At 40.1% G+C, this 16,470-nt stretch overlaps 1 protein-coding gene across 1 annotated transcript in view; it reads right to left on the minus strand.

The window, feature by feature from the left end:
* LOC138204226 (cadherin-12-like) overlaps window positions 1-16,470 on the minus strand; it is an 87,437-nt gene that overhangs the window by 38,088 nt on the left and 32,879 nt on the right. The window contains exons 3-4 of the mRNA XM_069159344.1: window positions 3,279-3,573; window positions 569-688 (exon numbers count right to left, since the gene is read on the minus strand). Of these exons, the coding sequence (XP_069015445.1) occupies window positions 569-688; window positions 3,279-3,573 (415 nt within the window). The remainder of the gene's footprint in view (window positions 1-568; window positions 689-3,278; window positions 3,574-16,470) is intronic.

Consider the following 16,470-nt stretch of genomic DNA (forward strand, 5'->3'; position numbering starts at 1 on the left):
GTGACAGCTACACACATTGCTGTCGTGAACGTGCGTGTCTATTACACGCTTTGTCCTGTAGCGATCTCTGGGAAAAACAAAACCTACTGCATGGTTTCAACCGTGTGACTTGAAATGAAACCATTTGCAAAAACACATGGTTGGGGTTAGGGAAAGATAAACAACGAAAGAACAACTTTGTCACCACATAGCAGTCTGTGATTATTTTCACCAATACACCCCTCCTATGTCCTAATATGGCAAAATATAATTTCCTTTGTAGTTAATATTGAGACCTCTGTTGTGACACCATGGTCACATGATCCTTTGTCAAAAGACATTTATGTGCGTGTCAGTGTCACACCTAAAAAAGCGTGTAACGGACACGCTGGTCAACTACAGCAAAACGTGTGACTGTCCTGCCGAAGCGTAGCTATCTCACGCTTTGCTGTAGCGGACGGGCATGTCTATTTCACACTTTGCCGTGATACTATGAAAAAATTTGAAAAAATTTGAAGATGTTTACTCTATAAACTTTAACTAGATTTCCAAATTGTGTTTCATAAATTCACCAAGATAATTACTTTACCTGTTTTGGGGTCAACAGAGAAGTACGGTTGGCCGTGGAGGATGCTATAAACTACTCTGGCACTGTTTCCGTAGGTTGGGTCGTCTGCATCCGTGGCTGTTACTTGCGTCACATATGTCCCTGAAGAGAAAAAAGAGTGGGAAGAATTATTGACTTTGGCTTAATCGCTTTCCTCATGAGACTGAAATCCAAACTCTCTGAAGTTCATCAGTTTACTAAACGATCTCACCTGACACTAATGAATGGTGAATCACAAATGAGAAAAACTACTGCCAATGCTGAACAGTCCAGGCTCCAGACAGAATGCAATGAGGGGGATTGTAAAGGAGAAAAAAAAATAAAATGTGTTGAGAAGTGGTTCAACTTTCCCGTTGTATGTTTTGATTTGCACATTTGTAGCCTCGCAAAGTGGCTACTTTGAAAATACAAAGCAATGGTTAAAAAAAAAAAGTGCTTGTGCAACCAATTCATTAAACAATGCTACCATTAAGAAAACAAAGGGTGATGGCAGAATAGTACTAGGATGGCAGTCTTCCAAACTCCTGCGGGGACAGAATAATTACTCGTTGGAGGTTTGGCTCATCCCTCTTAACCAGCTGGCAGGGAAACGCTATTTCACTAACACAGTCTTTATTAAATGTATTTAAATTCAACAGATTTAATCAAAAGTTTCTCGTTTGAGTACCCCAAAAAAAACAAAAAATGCCTTGACAGCCTGATGATTTTGGTGTTTCCATGGGCAGATGTATCTGTGAGAAAGACTTGCAGATACGTTGACATGGATGCCGTCACTAACTGACAGCTCTGTTCACATTATGTCAATGCATCAATCACAAACCCACATCTGGGTAGCTTAAAAAAAAACCTGCTATGTAAAATAGAACGGCAGGCTGTGTGGGAAGCGTCGTGCAATCAAGAGAGACTGACCACAGGGACACCGTTTACATGGTCATTTTAAGTTCTGCTAAGCTCCTGGTGGCAGATAAAGATCTTGCCCTATATCAAATAGGCTTTTCAGTCTGAGCAGATGGCAACAATGGAATTAAAACATGAGATGAGAGAGATCAGGGTCTCAATCCTCGCTAACAACGTCACACATTCCCGATTAGACATACCAGAGAAGGGCTGCACCGTGTTAACCGCCAGGATACAATAGACGAGATAATACATTAACACCTTCTCTCTCTCTCTCTCTTCATCCAAGGAGAAGAAAACCTGCAGCGAAGCAGTCAAGGACTCCGATGTAGAGAAAGTTAAAAAGCCTTCGAGTGTGGCCGACACCTCCGCATTTTTAAAGGCAACAGCAATTACGTGGGTGAGGCTATAAAAACAAAGTCAAATGGATTCTTTTTGTATGATTATAGAAAATCCAATGCATGAGTAACACTAAGATGTACAGAATAACTGCAAAGGTCAGTGCTGTAAACCAATTTTGTAAAAAATAAATAAATAAATGATCTGTCTGACTTTGTTAAATAACGCAGATAAATCCAAATGACACAACAATATACAAAGTATACATGTTTTCTTCTCAAATATGAAGGAAAAATATACAAATTACTGCAATCAGACGACTGATTGGATTGGTGGAGGACTTCTGTCACATATATAAATATAACCTTAACAACTTCAAAATGATATTAACCAATTTATTAAGCCTGGGACGTTTAGTGGTAATTACATTCTGTTCTAACAACTCCCTGTTAAAGTGTCTTTCTCTTAATGATTCACTGATAAGATAATTGCTAACAATAAGAGATTATTGCATCGGGCTGTTTGGCCATAGATTAGTTGTGTTTAGCAGCTATTATTGCTAAATGATGTTCGGCATCTCTTCGTCTCATTTAGTTTTTTATTTCGCCCTGCTAACAAAGACCACAGGAGGGATGTAGCGGTTAATGAATCTCATTGATCACACAAGTCTGGCTGGTATAAATATTGATAACGACTTCGGCTGGTTTGATGTTAGAACAATGGTTGCTTCCCTGTGTGGACGTCCTCATGAAGTTTGACGACTCACAAATCAGGGAGCAAGACTGGTGCACGGTCATGACGAGCAACATGCAATATTTTATTACGTGCAAAAACGTACACGTCAGACTTGTTTCAAAATCAGTGAAACGTGTTAATTGCTCATGCACTGTGGCACGCTACAGCTCCAGCACACAAAAGCACAATTAAACTGTGTAAAACATCCAATTGATCATCTGTGGGTGGTGTTTAAAGTTAATCTCGGCTTCCACACAAGATGCTTTTTTCTTCTAAACTTGCGAGCCTCTTTCTCTTTCTACAGTAAACAGTTACAGTGCAGCTTGTGATTTAGGAGGGCTCACTGGGGCTGGGTCGTGTTGTTCCTGCTTTACTCCAGAGACTGCTGATTTTGGAGTTTCCAGGGCTTTGCTGCAAATTCACATCAAGAGGAACCATTCTCCCAGTGAATTACCTTGATCTGTTCTCCCTGGGGGGGGATATGTAAAGACAAAGCCGTGAAATATTCTCAGGGCACACCGAGAATAAGCGCCTCTCTGAAATGTCAAAATCTGTGGGGGGGAGAGAGGAGGGATGCTTTGCCCCTCTGGTTGTCCCCATGATGCTCCTGAAACTGAACTTTTTTTGTTTTCTGCAGTTGAAAAGGAGAAAGTAAAGTTTCCGACCGCAAAGAGTTCTCATCCATCAAAAAAAAAAAAAAAAAGGTCTTGGGTTAACTTACCTACTGGTGACATCTCAGGAACGTTGGCTGTGTACGGTCCCTCCAGGAACTTTGGCTCATTGTCATTGATATCTTGGACCTTGATTACAAATTCTGATTCAGGTTCGAGGGGCCTATTGGTGTTGATGTCCACAGCCTGGGCGCGCAGGGTGTAGTAAGGCTTCTCCTCCCTGTCAAGACTCCTTAAGGCATGGATGTCCCCCGTTGTTTGGTCAATTGTGAAAATGGAGCCAGCCCCATCCCCGGAGAGAGTGTACTTCACCTCACTGTCCCCCCTATCGAGGTCAGTGTGTAGCTGCGAGACAAAAGAGGACAAAAAAAAGACAGGTTGAGTACAAACATTGGCACAGATAATGATTCATTGAAAGCACTGGGGGAGAGCTGACATGGAAGAGTGCTTCACAAAGACAGTCAAGGAAACTGACTGCGCATCAAAGAGCAAATTCATTCCTCTGCAAAGATCTGCAAAACACTAAGTCATGAGAAAAATAAAATGATCGTGCTTTCAGAACATTTCATAGATTAATGAGGCTAAATCTCTCATAAATAATGTATTCTCTCAGTGCAATTACGCTGCGGTGATAACTCCTCAACATCGCGGACCCATTTCTATCCAGGCGTGACTCAAAAGTCTCTTATGTGAGATAGGAGATGGGAGTTTTTCTCAGAGAGGCAAAGATCAGAAGGATCACCTGACAGCGGAGCTCTTGTGACCAGAGGACTCTCAGCACAATTGGAAAATATCACAGCTCCATCCAGAGAACGTCTTTGTTAAAATAGATCCAGGACTGTGGCAGCTCTCTTTGTACAATAAAAACACATTTGCAGCCGGTGGCAGAAAGCCTATTGACATAGTTGTGTTTAGCTCGCACATCACTCATACAATTCAAAGCTCTTTAAATATTTAAGGGCTCTAATGCAATGTGATCATTACCATATATAGATATGGATTTTTTTTTTCCCGTTCCTATCGATGCCATGAAATTAACTCCAACACTGTTGAACAGAAGTCTAATCCAGGAAGACTTTAAGCACTGAAGCAGATGAAAACAATACATACACCTGACAAAGTTACCTGTTGACATGGTGACGCAAAGATTAATTTTTCTTCTGTCAAATTAGAGCTTCTGTTACTTGCACTGATTTGTCTTTAATTCTGCTCTTCAACGTGGACTTCGGGCCCTTTTTTCTGTGACTGAATGGACTCTGAACTGATTACTGTCCTGTTATCACTCTCTTATTTGTGAACTATCTAATAAGTGACATTGACCGCTATTTTTTTTTTTTTTTTTTTTCTCCAAACACTGACATATCATTTGCACATGGACGATTTCCCCACTGAACTTTCAGATCCAGCCACGTGACACAGAGGAAATATGAGAAGCGGCCACAAGTCCTCTGCAGATTACGGTTCAGAAACAACACAAGACACGTGCACAAACACACCGGGAGTAATTAATGAGGTTTAAGGGAAGAATTGCCAAGTTCACTCAAGCATGGTGTGGCATTATAATGTTGTCACCCACGGTGCATTATTCATTGCTATTCAAATGAATTAGAATTATTTTTAGTACACAACCCTAGTTGGGTTTCTGCTATGAGCAGAGTATCTGAAATATAGATTATTTATTTTCACTACAGATCCAATTAACATGTTCCTCCCCCACAAACTACATACTCTGACAATGAAACAAAATATTTATGTATCCTTACTTGGCGCTACATGAGCCACCTTACATGTTGAATTTAGGTCAAACGTTCTGCTGATTTTGGAGAAAGTGTTAAAAAATTATGTGAAGATTAATTTATGCAATGCCAGCCAAACTTATTTTGAAATTGTATCATCTGCAATTGGCTTCAGGCAGAGTTGATAATTACCATAATTATGATTGTGTTATGTAATATAAGTGTTATGAATTAATGAGGGTTGTGATGTGTTACTTTAAACCGTGATCACTGTGTCAGCGTAATGCTACATATATTACAACTTTTAGTGATGTTTTATTAGGCTTCTGACAATAAAACATTTTATAGGGATTTGTCATGGGACTGGAACATACAGTATTTCCGCTGGATTATAATTTCCTAAAAGCTAAAATATGATGAATGCGCATTTATGTAACATCTCCCGACATTATGGGTTGATAAGGAGTTGATTTAACAAACAAAAAACAAAAAAATAGATTTCCAAGATGGAGCAAAAGAAGGCTGAAATTATTCTCTTGACCTCGGACATGCTTGTTGTGGTCCATTATGGTGCGTTGAATGCAGAATGGAAGCTTCCATGGATCAAACCTTCAGAACTTCTTCCCTTTACTGTGCTTATCGTAATGATGTTAATGTCAAAATAAGATGGCCCTCGAGTGCAGAAAGAAGGGATCAGTTAAAATTGAAACCAGTCAGTTCTCAGTCAATCAAACAAAAATACATCTGAAAACACGGACATCCAAACGAGTAAACATGTTGCAAGTGCTTAAAAAAAAAAAAACCTGACAGTGAGTTGACAATGTCAGTGAGGCCAGAGAAAGCTTCTCCACAACCGCGCTTCAGTTGTTTCATTCACCCCAGGTCTCCTAATTTTTATGGTAATTAATTAGGGGCTTATGATTTTTCACGTGTCCCAAATTAGAATAATAAAAATGCCTTGGGTCATGTGTTTTTCTTTTTCTTTTATCACAACCTGTCTTCGGTGCAGCACCCCCAACTGAATGGAAAATTAAAGCTTATTTAAAAATGTGAACTTTGCTCTTGTCATTTTTAAACCTCGAGTTTGAATGTGTTGGACCACAGCGCACCTACAAGCACCCTCCTGTGTAATGACGACATGGGGTCGCAGGTGAATACTTACATAATCAATTTTATGAGGTGGGAGGGGAGGTGGAGGTGGAGGTGGTGGTTACGTGGGGTTTCCTGTACCCATTTCCAGGGAGAACAAACATTTTCAAGGAAACCTATTTCACCTGTCCACGTTAACAACAATGAGGACAACCACAGACATGAAGTACAAAATGTGTATATAACAGCTGTACTTGTGCAGTTTGAGATGTATAACTCGTATAAATCGGCTGTTTGACATTTTTCTAATTGCCAACGATGATAGAGGTAGAAGAAACGTTGACTAACAGGTCAGCGTGGATACGAAAACTCAGCCTTACGGACGACTTGACGTTGTTTAACAACACTTCGCGTCCACCGCCTTTCAAACGCTGCTGGCTGCGTTATGATGTTACAACTTCAACAATAAACCACGTTGGACGGAACCGAGATGCCGGAGACACACGGTTTGTTCTCCACCAGAACCGAGGTCTTCAGTCCTGAGGGGAATTGCGACGGAGCATCTCCAGGACCGGAGGATGTTGGACCGCCATGGAGCCTGGAGGTGTCCAGGAGCAACTGGAGGTAGAAGCTGACTCTTTGTTTTGTTGGTTTTCTTGTCCTGTTGTGTTATATTTAGTATCACTGGGTGAAAGGCCGCCGTGCACTTCATTATTCCGAGCTTAGCTGCTGTTTTACACTGGCTCCTGTGAGCACGGACTCGATTATAATTCATAACAATTGATTGGCTGTCAGCATGTGTCGATGTGATTTGGTATAGAATTGCCATTCCATTATGTTCATTTTCTGTGCTGTTTGGCTGCAGGCCGTTGGACCATTATGCTGCTGGGATACTATAATTTGCCTCTTGTGCTTGTGCCTGCACGGAGTTTGTGTGTGGAAGTGGAAAAGTACTTTTTTGTTCATATCTGGACTTGAAGTTTGTTTGAGTTGCGAGCACGTTGGCAGGCTGTATGTGTTTCATGGTTTTGTCTCGCCTGTTGCTGGTTTAGCTTTTGGACTATGTCATCTGACAAACTGGGGGAATGCTTCATACTGTAACGGTTTGTAACTGTAAAATCATTTATCATTGTGGGACTAAGATGCAAATGTGGCTCAGTAATTATTATGCAGCACAAAGCTCCCAGGGCTTCTGTCTCAACCCGTGGGTTTAAGAAAGTCACCTGCAGATGTGATTTATTGATTTCTCTTGTTGACTTGTAAACTGCAGCTACACTCGATTTCGCTTCAGTGGAGAATCTTCGATGGCAAGTGGGACATGCTTACTATCATAGTTTTAGCACATGGGTGGATGGATTTATTGGCAGCACAGATACAGCGTGCTCCTAATATGTTGCCTGTCTATGTAATGCATAATTATATTATTTTATTTCCTATCATACTGTGGTCTGTTGTTTTTCTCAGCTTCCTGGGATGAAGCGATTGTGCCATTACCTTTGGCTCTGTACTGCATGTGCACGTGTCGGTGACCTGCTGCAGTGTTCTCGGCAATGGTAGCTTATTTGTTTTTATTTGTTTTAGTTGGACACATGCCTCCTGTAAAATCAACTGGGCAGAGAGCCTCCTCTGTAATTTAACAGCCCCCATCAGCAAAAAAACTGGAAAGTGCTTATACGAGCTGTAATGATCATGGTTATCTATTATTGTGGGATTGAGTAAAATAGCATGTCTGGCATTCCTGTGTGTTAGGCTGCAACAGGAATTACTCGCCCGAAACATCCAACATTTCACTGTTATCAGGTTAAACCCTTAAAAAAATAGTCAGTATAAGTCTTATAAGACCTCATAAATCCTTTTATTTGTAACTTTTAACTCGCAAAATGTAGAGTCTCGAGGGCGTGGATTGTTTTTTTTTTACAAATATATGCTCTATCATACAAACAATGCAAGTAGCGGATGATTGCATTTTGTTGAGCAAAATGAAAGGGAACCATTTCCTGAGGGCCTTTCGACTGTCAGCAGCGTGGTTTAAGAGCCTTGTTGCCCTCAGGTGCTCCCCAGAAAGTTTTGCTTCCTGGCTCGCCAGGCTTTAATAATACACTGTGCATCGCAGTATACGCTGTTTTAGTCGGATCCTACAACAATAGTAGCTGTTTTGTTTAACCATTATTTATTTATCTTCTTTCCTCTTTTTGTAATCCAGTAATTTGTGGTACATTCACGTGATCTGCAGCATCAGTCGTACTAGATTATCTCGAGTTTAGTATCTCCCATTAGACGGCGTTTTCATTCAAAGGCATCACAAACATGATGTTTCTTTTTTTGCTTTTCGACATACTGGTGAGATCGTATTGGCAGATGAGCTGTTGCAAAAAGCCTAAATAGGATCCGCAGTCTTTTGTGAGTTAAATCTATCCAAGCAAAACACACTGCTGTTCGAAAACGCGTACAGGGGTTCACAGAGCAGCGCCCAGTATTATGCAATCCGGTACAAATCGCCTGCAACAAACAACTGTTGTGAAAGAATATTTGATGGCGTAGTTTGTGATTGCGTCGTGTTCTGAGACGTTCACCCTAACGTGACACTCCACTCCCAGTGGGACAAAATAACAAAGACTCCTACAATGATGTCTGGTTTTGTGAAGCTGAATCAACATCTTTTTGACACACAGGAGCATTGTAAACAATTGTTATGAATTGGCTGAGATTCTGCAGGTGTTTGTGATAGTTTCCATCATATGCACCAAACTCTGCACAAAGATATTTAACGGCAAATAAGAGGGAAAATGATAAACATTTTCTGTTGGCTCAATAACTCGAGAGCTGTGCTTTTTCAAAGTTCTCCCGTCCCAATAATCAACAATCAAAACAAAATACTTATTGTAACTGAAGCTGGATTGGGCCATTAGTATACTTTGCACTGTGGGGGGAGACTCATATCTTCATGTATTATTGAATAGATTATCCCTTTGTATTCATGATTTTATGGCTAGTTTACATTTGATTGTCCTTTGACTGACAATAAAAGGAAGAGATAAAAACACCCTCTTTAGCACATTAGCATTAAATATGCATATTTTTTCATATGTGTATTTTATTCAACACAAATAGCCAGGAGAGGCACCTGCACATTGATTCCAGAATGGCACAATTAGAGATGAAAAAGAAAAGAAAATGCAGCTATAAAACCGACGGCCACGTTGCCTCATTAATTATAAGTGAAAGTTGACTGATATTAATTAAAATTTCCATTAGGCCAACAATGGTAATCAATTATATAAAAAGATTCATTAATATGGAGGCAGACACGGGCTTTGTTTAAACTACAAAAAAAAACCCACCCCTCCCCACCCCACCGCGTTCAATAGACGAGCGGCAGAATAATAGTCGTCACCATCCCAACAATACGTTAAAGAGAAAATACGTTATTTTCCTGAAGAGAGTAGAAATCCCCTCCTTTCTCATAACACTTTTTCAAATATTTAACACATAGCAGTCACTGTGTGCAGAATTCAAATGATGGCTAATCTTAAGTAAATCAGCACGTGCGGGATGACTGAATGAAATCTTGTGGTGACAGTTCGATGGCATGCACCTGCGTTACGGCGAGAATATCCCTCCCCTCCGTTTTGCCTCATTGATGAGCGTAATTAGTAAGAAGCTCCTGCCCAGCGTATCATCTGACGTGGCAACTATAAAAGGAAACGGTTTGTGTGTGTGGAGATGAAATAAGATTCCTGTTCCCGTACAAAATCACATTAACGTTCATGCTCTTGGTGGTTCAGATTCTTGCTTAACCTCATTTTGCTCAGATACCATGCCTATTATGGAGACACATAAGCTATTATATTATTTTATATAGGGTTCAAAGCGGTGACCTAAAATGTCCACACTGTTCTCTGTAACCATTTGGCCACCTTGCCCTGTTTGAAGCAGTTGAGACGATGCACATGGGAAGTCAGTGCATCATTAGCGGTGTCATCAAAAGCATCGGCAAGTCCATTATTCAACTTGCTATTAATCAGCTGTGTAAAGGAGTTATATTGACCAAAGCTGCTCATCTACTGGTAGAAAGAGGGGGAAGCGGTAGCTGATCTTACTGACCGTGGAATAGTCACATACTTCTGCTTCTTTAGAGCGAGTTCTTGAGTCTGGGAAAAGGGTCGGCGTTCCCCTTTCACTTCCAGGATCTGCCGCTCGTGGTCCCTCATCGGCCGAGCAGTAAAGAACGCATATTGATTAATTGAAGTGATTTCAGAGGAGAACGTAACCAACCTCTGTAGAAAACGCTGTAATTGGATTTCTCCAACCGGGTTTATGTGGTGGCTCCTCTCAGGAATGCATATCAGAGCCGCAACTCTCGAGCTGATGGCGAAGCCCACATTGTTCCTCGAACGCTCAGACGATACCCGCGCCGGCGAGAACATTTACAAATCTGGAAAATAAAAGTTAGGAAACATCCTCGTTCTGGTCTTTTAAAGGCTATCGCGTGTTTGTGTGGGTTATGAAATAGAATATTATTGGTATGGTACGCGATACATACATTTTTTATATTGTAAATTTATTATGCTTTATACACAAGTTGAGATGGATCCATATTTAATTGTGGGCATGTACTACATGTCACCCGTCAGAATTCACACTAATGAGTGTAAATCATTCAGTGTCCATCAGTGCTTCGTATTCCTACTCCCGTCTTGAGTTTATTTTTATGCTGCGAGTCATTTTTGAGCTCTGAAGCCACCGTTCATTCCTGTAACTCTTCAACCACCGTCCTACCAGCTCGGTAGTGTGATGACACAGTTGGCAGCGTGTTGGCATGTTGTAGGTGGCTTCAACTCGTGTGTGTGTTGTCAGGGCCAGTGTCACATCACGACTGGTGGTTGCATGGTTTTTTTGAGGGTAGTTGGCAAGCAGCTGATGGAAAGAAAAACACGACGTCAAAAATGCTGCAAGCTTATTATAGCTGATCGATATTGGCTTGCGAAGCCATTTCTCTGCTGCTGACAGCTCAGAGATTCCTATCTGGGTTGTGTCATGCCTCAGTCAGGTAATAGGGATGGAGCACAGGAAAAAAAAGGGAGGCCTATACTGATTAGATATGCAACCACAGAAAACGTATGTGTGCAAGAGAGGGAGAGGGGTGGGGGGGTTGACAGACAGATGTAGCCTCGGGTGTGTGACAACAGATAAAAGTCAATGAGTTGCATTCACCTCTGACGCTGTTGAAATAGGTATTCATCAGAACCCAAACAGCTACTTTCACTGTTTATGGACATGTGAAGTTTGATATAAATTCTACCTCGCTCAACAACCAACACGATGCAATAAGCAGCAACGTTATTACACATTAACAATTCTTCCCCCCAAAATATGTACTTTCACGTGAGGTTATCTATTTTGCATAGCAAATAGCACCGAGCGCGACTGATGTTTGACATATCACATTCATGTACGCGACTCTTATCGATCTCGGAGACCCCGGTTAAGGCTTGATTCCCTTTTCTCATATCACACTTGATTAAACAATATAGTGATATTGATACAACATACAGAATGCAATTTTCTACCCAGAATCACAACAGTATTGCCCATCAACGTCAACGCACAAATGGAAAACGTTGACCATGGAAGTAAGTGATACCGATTGGGGCATTAGCACACCATTTGGAAATATGATCCAGGCAATTCAGGAGAAAAAGTCCCATTACCCATGGGGGCAAAATATATGAAATGTATCGCTTTGGCAGGACAGATGAATGGCATCATTAGCTTTTATTTCAGCTGTTCTTTCCGGAATTTTCCTGCCAACATTCATCATCAACATACATTACAATTGTAAATGTTCTCGTCTTCTTAATATGTTCTAACGAGCAGCTGACTCACCGACATACTTCTTGAATAATCTTCAAGAGGCAGCAATCCTTTCAAATTACTTTGCATGTGACGGTGAATTACAACGGCAACAACTTTCCAGATGAATTTAGAGAGTGATGTATTCGCATTTTATGGGAGTCACATTTTAGGAAATCCACTCATTTACTGCATTTTTCTTTACCGGCATTCAAACCAACTTTCACACCTGTGGGTTTAATTCTTATTAGTAAATAATCACAATAGTAATCGTATGACAGTAAGACGGTGACCTAATTGCTCTTACACGTGTGTGATATTCCTCTGTGATTGCCGTATTGTTGATTATGGCCGTCATGGATAAATCAACAAAACTGTCATTTGGCACATTGCTTGAACTCTTCATGTAAGTCTCTGAATAAACACCTGCACAGCTCAGTGAGAAGAAATCAACTTGCTTGATTTTTTTTTTTTCCTCTCTCTCGAGTTGAAGTTAATTAGCTGCTGGCTTGCTTTGCACTCAGTCCCACTGAAGTATTTCACAGCGGTGGCTCTCATTATCATGGCACGTAAACAGGTTTGCTGCTTTTTATAACGGGGTCCTTCCAAGTTTTTAGCTCTACGACAAAGTTTCTGAGCATTTAATACACATTTAACAGCGCGGAACACGCTAGTATGGCCTGTAAATTTCATACGGCCAACCGATGGGATGGCTCTTTGTCGTGCCAGGTGTGGAAGTCTTGTTGAAAAAGGGTTTTATGTCCTTCTTATAGGCCCTCATTGAAAGATTAAATTGCAGGCTCCACATCAGTAATAAATCTCAGCCAGGTGTGGGGTGGGACCGTGAGGAAGAGCCATCAATAAAGAGGAAGGGTGGTCATTCCTTGTCAGGCAGGAAGCGAAGGAATAAACAAGTTGTAGGAGAAACGGGGCTGCCCTTTCTATCAAAAGGTGCTTATTGACTTATATGTAAATAAGTGACCTTTTGTCTGCAAGTGTGAGAAACAGGGTATTGAAGCATGCCAGGCCTCCTCATTCTCTGCAATAAAAGCTACTAGGAGACTTCATTTTTTTCTTTCCTTTTTATAGGACCTAAGTGTGACTATCCAAATTGATTGGGCTTCTTTTCAACCTTCAGTGCATGTGTGGTTATGGGTATAATATTTGCTTTTTGAACTCAATGGCTGGAGCGTTGGTGATGTTTTTTTTTTTTTGTATGGAACTGATTCCCTATCTGGATTTTCTTGCCAAGTGTATAATTTGTTTAGTATCCTTTGAGAGAGTCTCGCAAATTGCCTAGCTGTCATGCTCCCATGACTTGTGTAAAAAGAAAACGTGGTTGTGTCTGGTGTTGCTTTCTGTGGGAGGTAACACAGCGGACTATCTGTGATGGGCTAAGGTGGTGTTTTAGATTCATGGAAATCTACAGAGGGAGTTATCTTTACGTGGCTCCAGTCCCTCATCAATGAAAGGGTAGACATTCAAACGCTCTGTGCAGTCCATCACAGCTTGGTTATATTTTAGCAATCTATCTACAATTTCTGTATCTGATCCTCAAAACCTGTTCTTTTTCTCTTTTTTTTTTTTTTTTTTTTTTTTTTTTTGTGATGAATTGAAGCTTTTATGTGTATCATACGATACGGTCAAGGTTGTTTATACCAAACTGAGAGATGTACTGTCTTCGATTACACCTCCACTTGTTGCGAGCATCATAATATTTATCATTCATCAACATGACAGGTGCATTTCCTTTAAGTGGATTTTGGAATTGCCACGTTATTTCATTTTAATTCTGAGGAAAATGGGTCAAACAGCATTATATGACTATTATGTTCAAATGAAGACTGCTATCATGTTAAAAAAAAAAAAAAAAGATTGCCCGGAAAATAGCCGGTGATCTCAGAGTGAGAGGAAGCAACTCGGCTTGATATACAGCTGCACATTTAATGGCAGATTTGTTTTGCAGATAATCACTGCTCAGTGCAGGAAAGGCCTCGGTATTATCTAATTATGAGTGCTCAGGCTCGTTACATTAACCCTCTTAATCCCTCTGGGCTTTGTTGGCTAAACTGCAATGATGTTGTTGTCAGCAGGAGATTTGGAAACACTTTTTTGACATGAAATCAAACCATATGGGCATTGTTAGGATTTTACTAGAGTTGATATGGTATAACTTATTGATAGCAATATGTATTGGTAATCTTACAGAAATACAACCTTAATTTCATAGAATTAAAATAACTAACTGTTATAACTAACCGTTAACTCTCAGTAGCTGATGCAAGTGGCTTAGCAAATCTACCCGTGATTGGAAAGTTAATAACTGTGGAGTTGTTTGACCTGATAACGCGTGTTACTTTGACGTTAATCGAACTAGATGCACTGCTGGTAGAAAAACTAGCTGCTTTGCCCAGAAAACGCCACAAACATTTGGTGTAATTGTCCAATTAGTTTGTCAGCTTTCCACTGTTACATGCAACTGTTCTTCTAGTATGAACTTTTAGCTTTGCTGCAGTGTTTATTTCACATTTCACAGAATGTAAACACAAAATAGTTGGGCAACACTAATGAGCACATCATCATTAGTAAACAACTAGATGTTGGGAAGAAAGTTCATTTAACAGAAGGCGAATGCAAACACTGGAAATTGAACACATGAATGATGTTCAAATACTAACAGCAGCGCAACTCTCTAGAAATGCCTGTAAAGTGAACTAATTGACAGAATATTTGTTCATATTTTTTATAAACTGTCATGAAAATATAATGATTTGTTGTTATTTTTCAATTCGTATTGTTTCTGGCATTGGAGCATTTGAGTTTTACCACATTGCGTTTCACTCAGCAGAGCAGCTTCACAATAAACGTGAAAAGTTAATGTTTTAAAACCTTTTTTAAAAAATATATATATATCCTTGAATCACCACTTTTTCTTTTTTCAAGTTAAATGTGGTATTAAAAACCCCATTGAACTATTTCGACACAAAATTTGCGCATCCTCCACCGAGGGAACACGGTGGCCTCAAGACTCTCAGGACATCGTGACTCCATGTGAAAAATTAAATCACCGCTTTTCTAAATAGCTGCAGTTCACTTGCCCTTGAGCACTGGCCCTGAGCATTTGCTCCCCCATTAAAGCTGGTAGGGACTGGTAGTAGTGCTAAAGACTGTGCTGAAACTTGTCATGACCTTATTTGCACCTCAGGGAGTTAAGAGGATAATTATGAAAGTATTGTAAGCAGTCGCTCCCAGTTGTGACTGGAGCGTTTCTAACATTCACGTCACGTTTAGAGTCCGCCGCCTCAACTTTTCTGGCCATGAAGCTGTTACAGCAACAACATACTGTATATCTATTCTGACATAAATATTAAGATTAATCTGAGTATATTCATCGTTGTTTTTCACGGTTTGTGCTCTCAGATTGGCTTGCATCCATTTAAATGCTATGAAAGCCAGAGTATGAATGAGTTCTCTTTGTTTTATTTTGTTGTCCTACCGCTGGAACAAGTGGAAATGCAGACATGGCATTTATTTCTCCTCATGTTGCAGAAGAAAAGAAATGTTGCTTTGCTTGCACTCATTAATCCAAAATAGACCAGACAGAATGTGAAGATGCACAATTTTTGTTTTTTGTATTTCCTTCCCTGCAGTTTCCTGCACAAGAATAGTATTCACCTGCTTCGTAAGATTACAGATGTGCACATAGAATAGGCAGTTGTGATTATACTTTGAGATGTATGTTTGTATAGATAGTAATACAAATTTAAAATAAAAATGAACTTAGACATGCACCAGGTTGTGAGCAGATGGCCTCTCTCTGCCTCACTCTGCCCAGAGAACTGCAGCTAAGATTTATATTTGTTGTGGGTAATCTATAATTTAATCACCCAAAGTTTAAAAAAATACTTAATCTCTTCACATAAGTCAGTCCCCAAAAGCTTTGTTTCTTTTATTTTTAGTGTGCTGCTTTATATTTACGCAAAAAAAGACCACCACCTCAAACAGAAATGCCAAACTGTCGTACGAGGTGTTGGATTTGGTGCTAAAATATGTATTTGAAATGTTAAAAGTTTGTTATTTACAAAGGGTTTAGTGGTCAAATGGATTGGTAACAAGAAACATCAGATAATTGTGTTTGTGTTGATGAATCTTGTAAATGTCCCACAATCTTAGCGAAATCTAAGACTCGGCATGTTTTGACGTTACAAAGATAAATATATCAGTAAATCATTCACAAGGACAACTACATGTTATCTTTCTGGTCACAAATACCTCTGCCTTCCACCACAAACAACCACTGGTGCATTCAGGTGAACGTTGTTTGGCAATATGCAAACTAGTTGATCCGTAACACCGGCACTGACTGTGTACTCCATCATCAGCGGTTGTCCTCCCGTCCTCCTCCAGCGCTCGTAACAGCAGCTACAAAGTCCTTGAAGCTAAAACTATATATTTGTTTGTTTCCACCTTATATAGTCACCTGAGTTACTGCCACCGTGTTGATTCTGGTTCTTGTGCTTTTAATTTTAATTGCACTGCTGCTTATTAAAGAATGCTAAAGTAC

The sequence above is a fragment of the Embiotoca jacksoni genome, unplaced genomic scaffold (assembly GCF_022577435.1).
Source record: "Embiotoca jacksoni isolate LCO1_2020_lvr unplaced genomic scaffold, fEmbJac1.0.p SCAF_25, whole genome shotgun sequence".
NCBI classification, from domain to species: Eukaryota; Metazoa; Chordata; class Actinopteri; family Embiotocidae; genus Embiotoca; species Embiotoca jacksoni.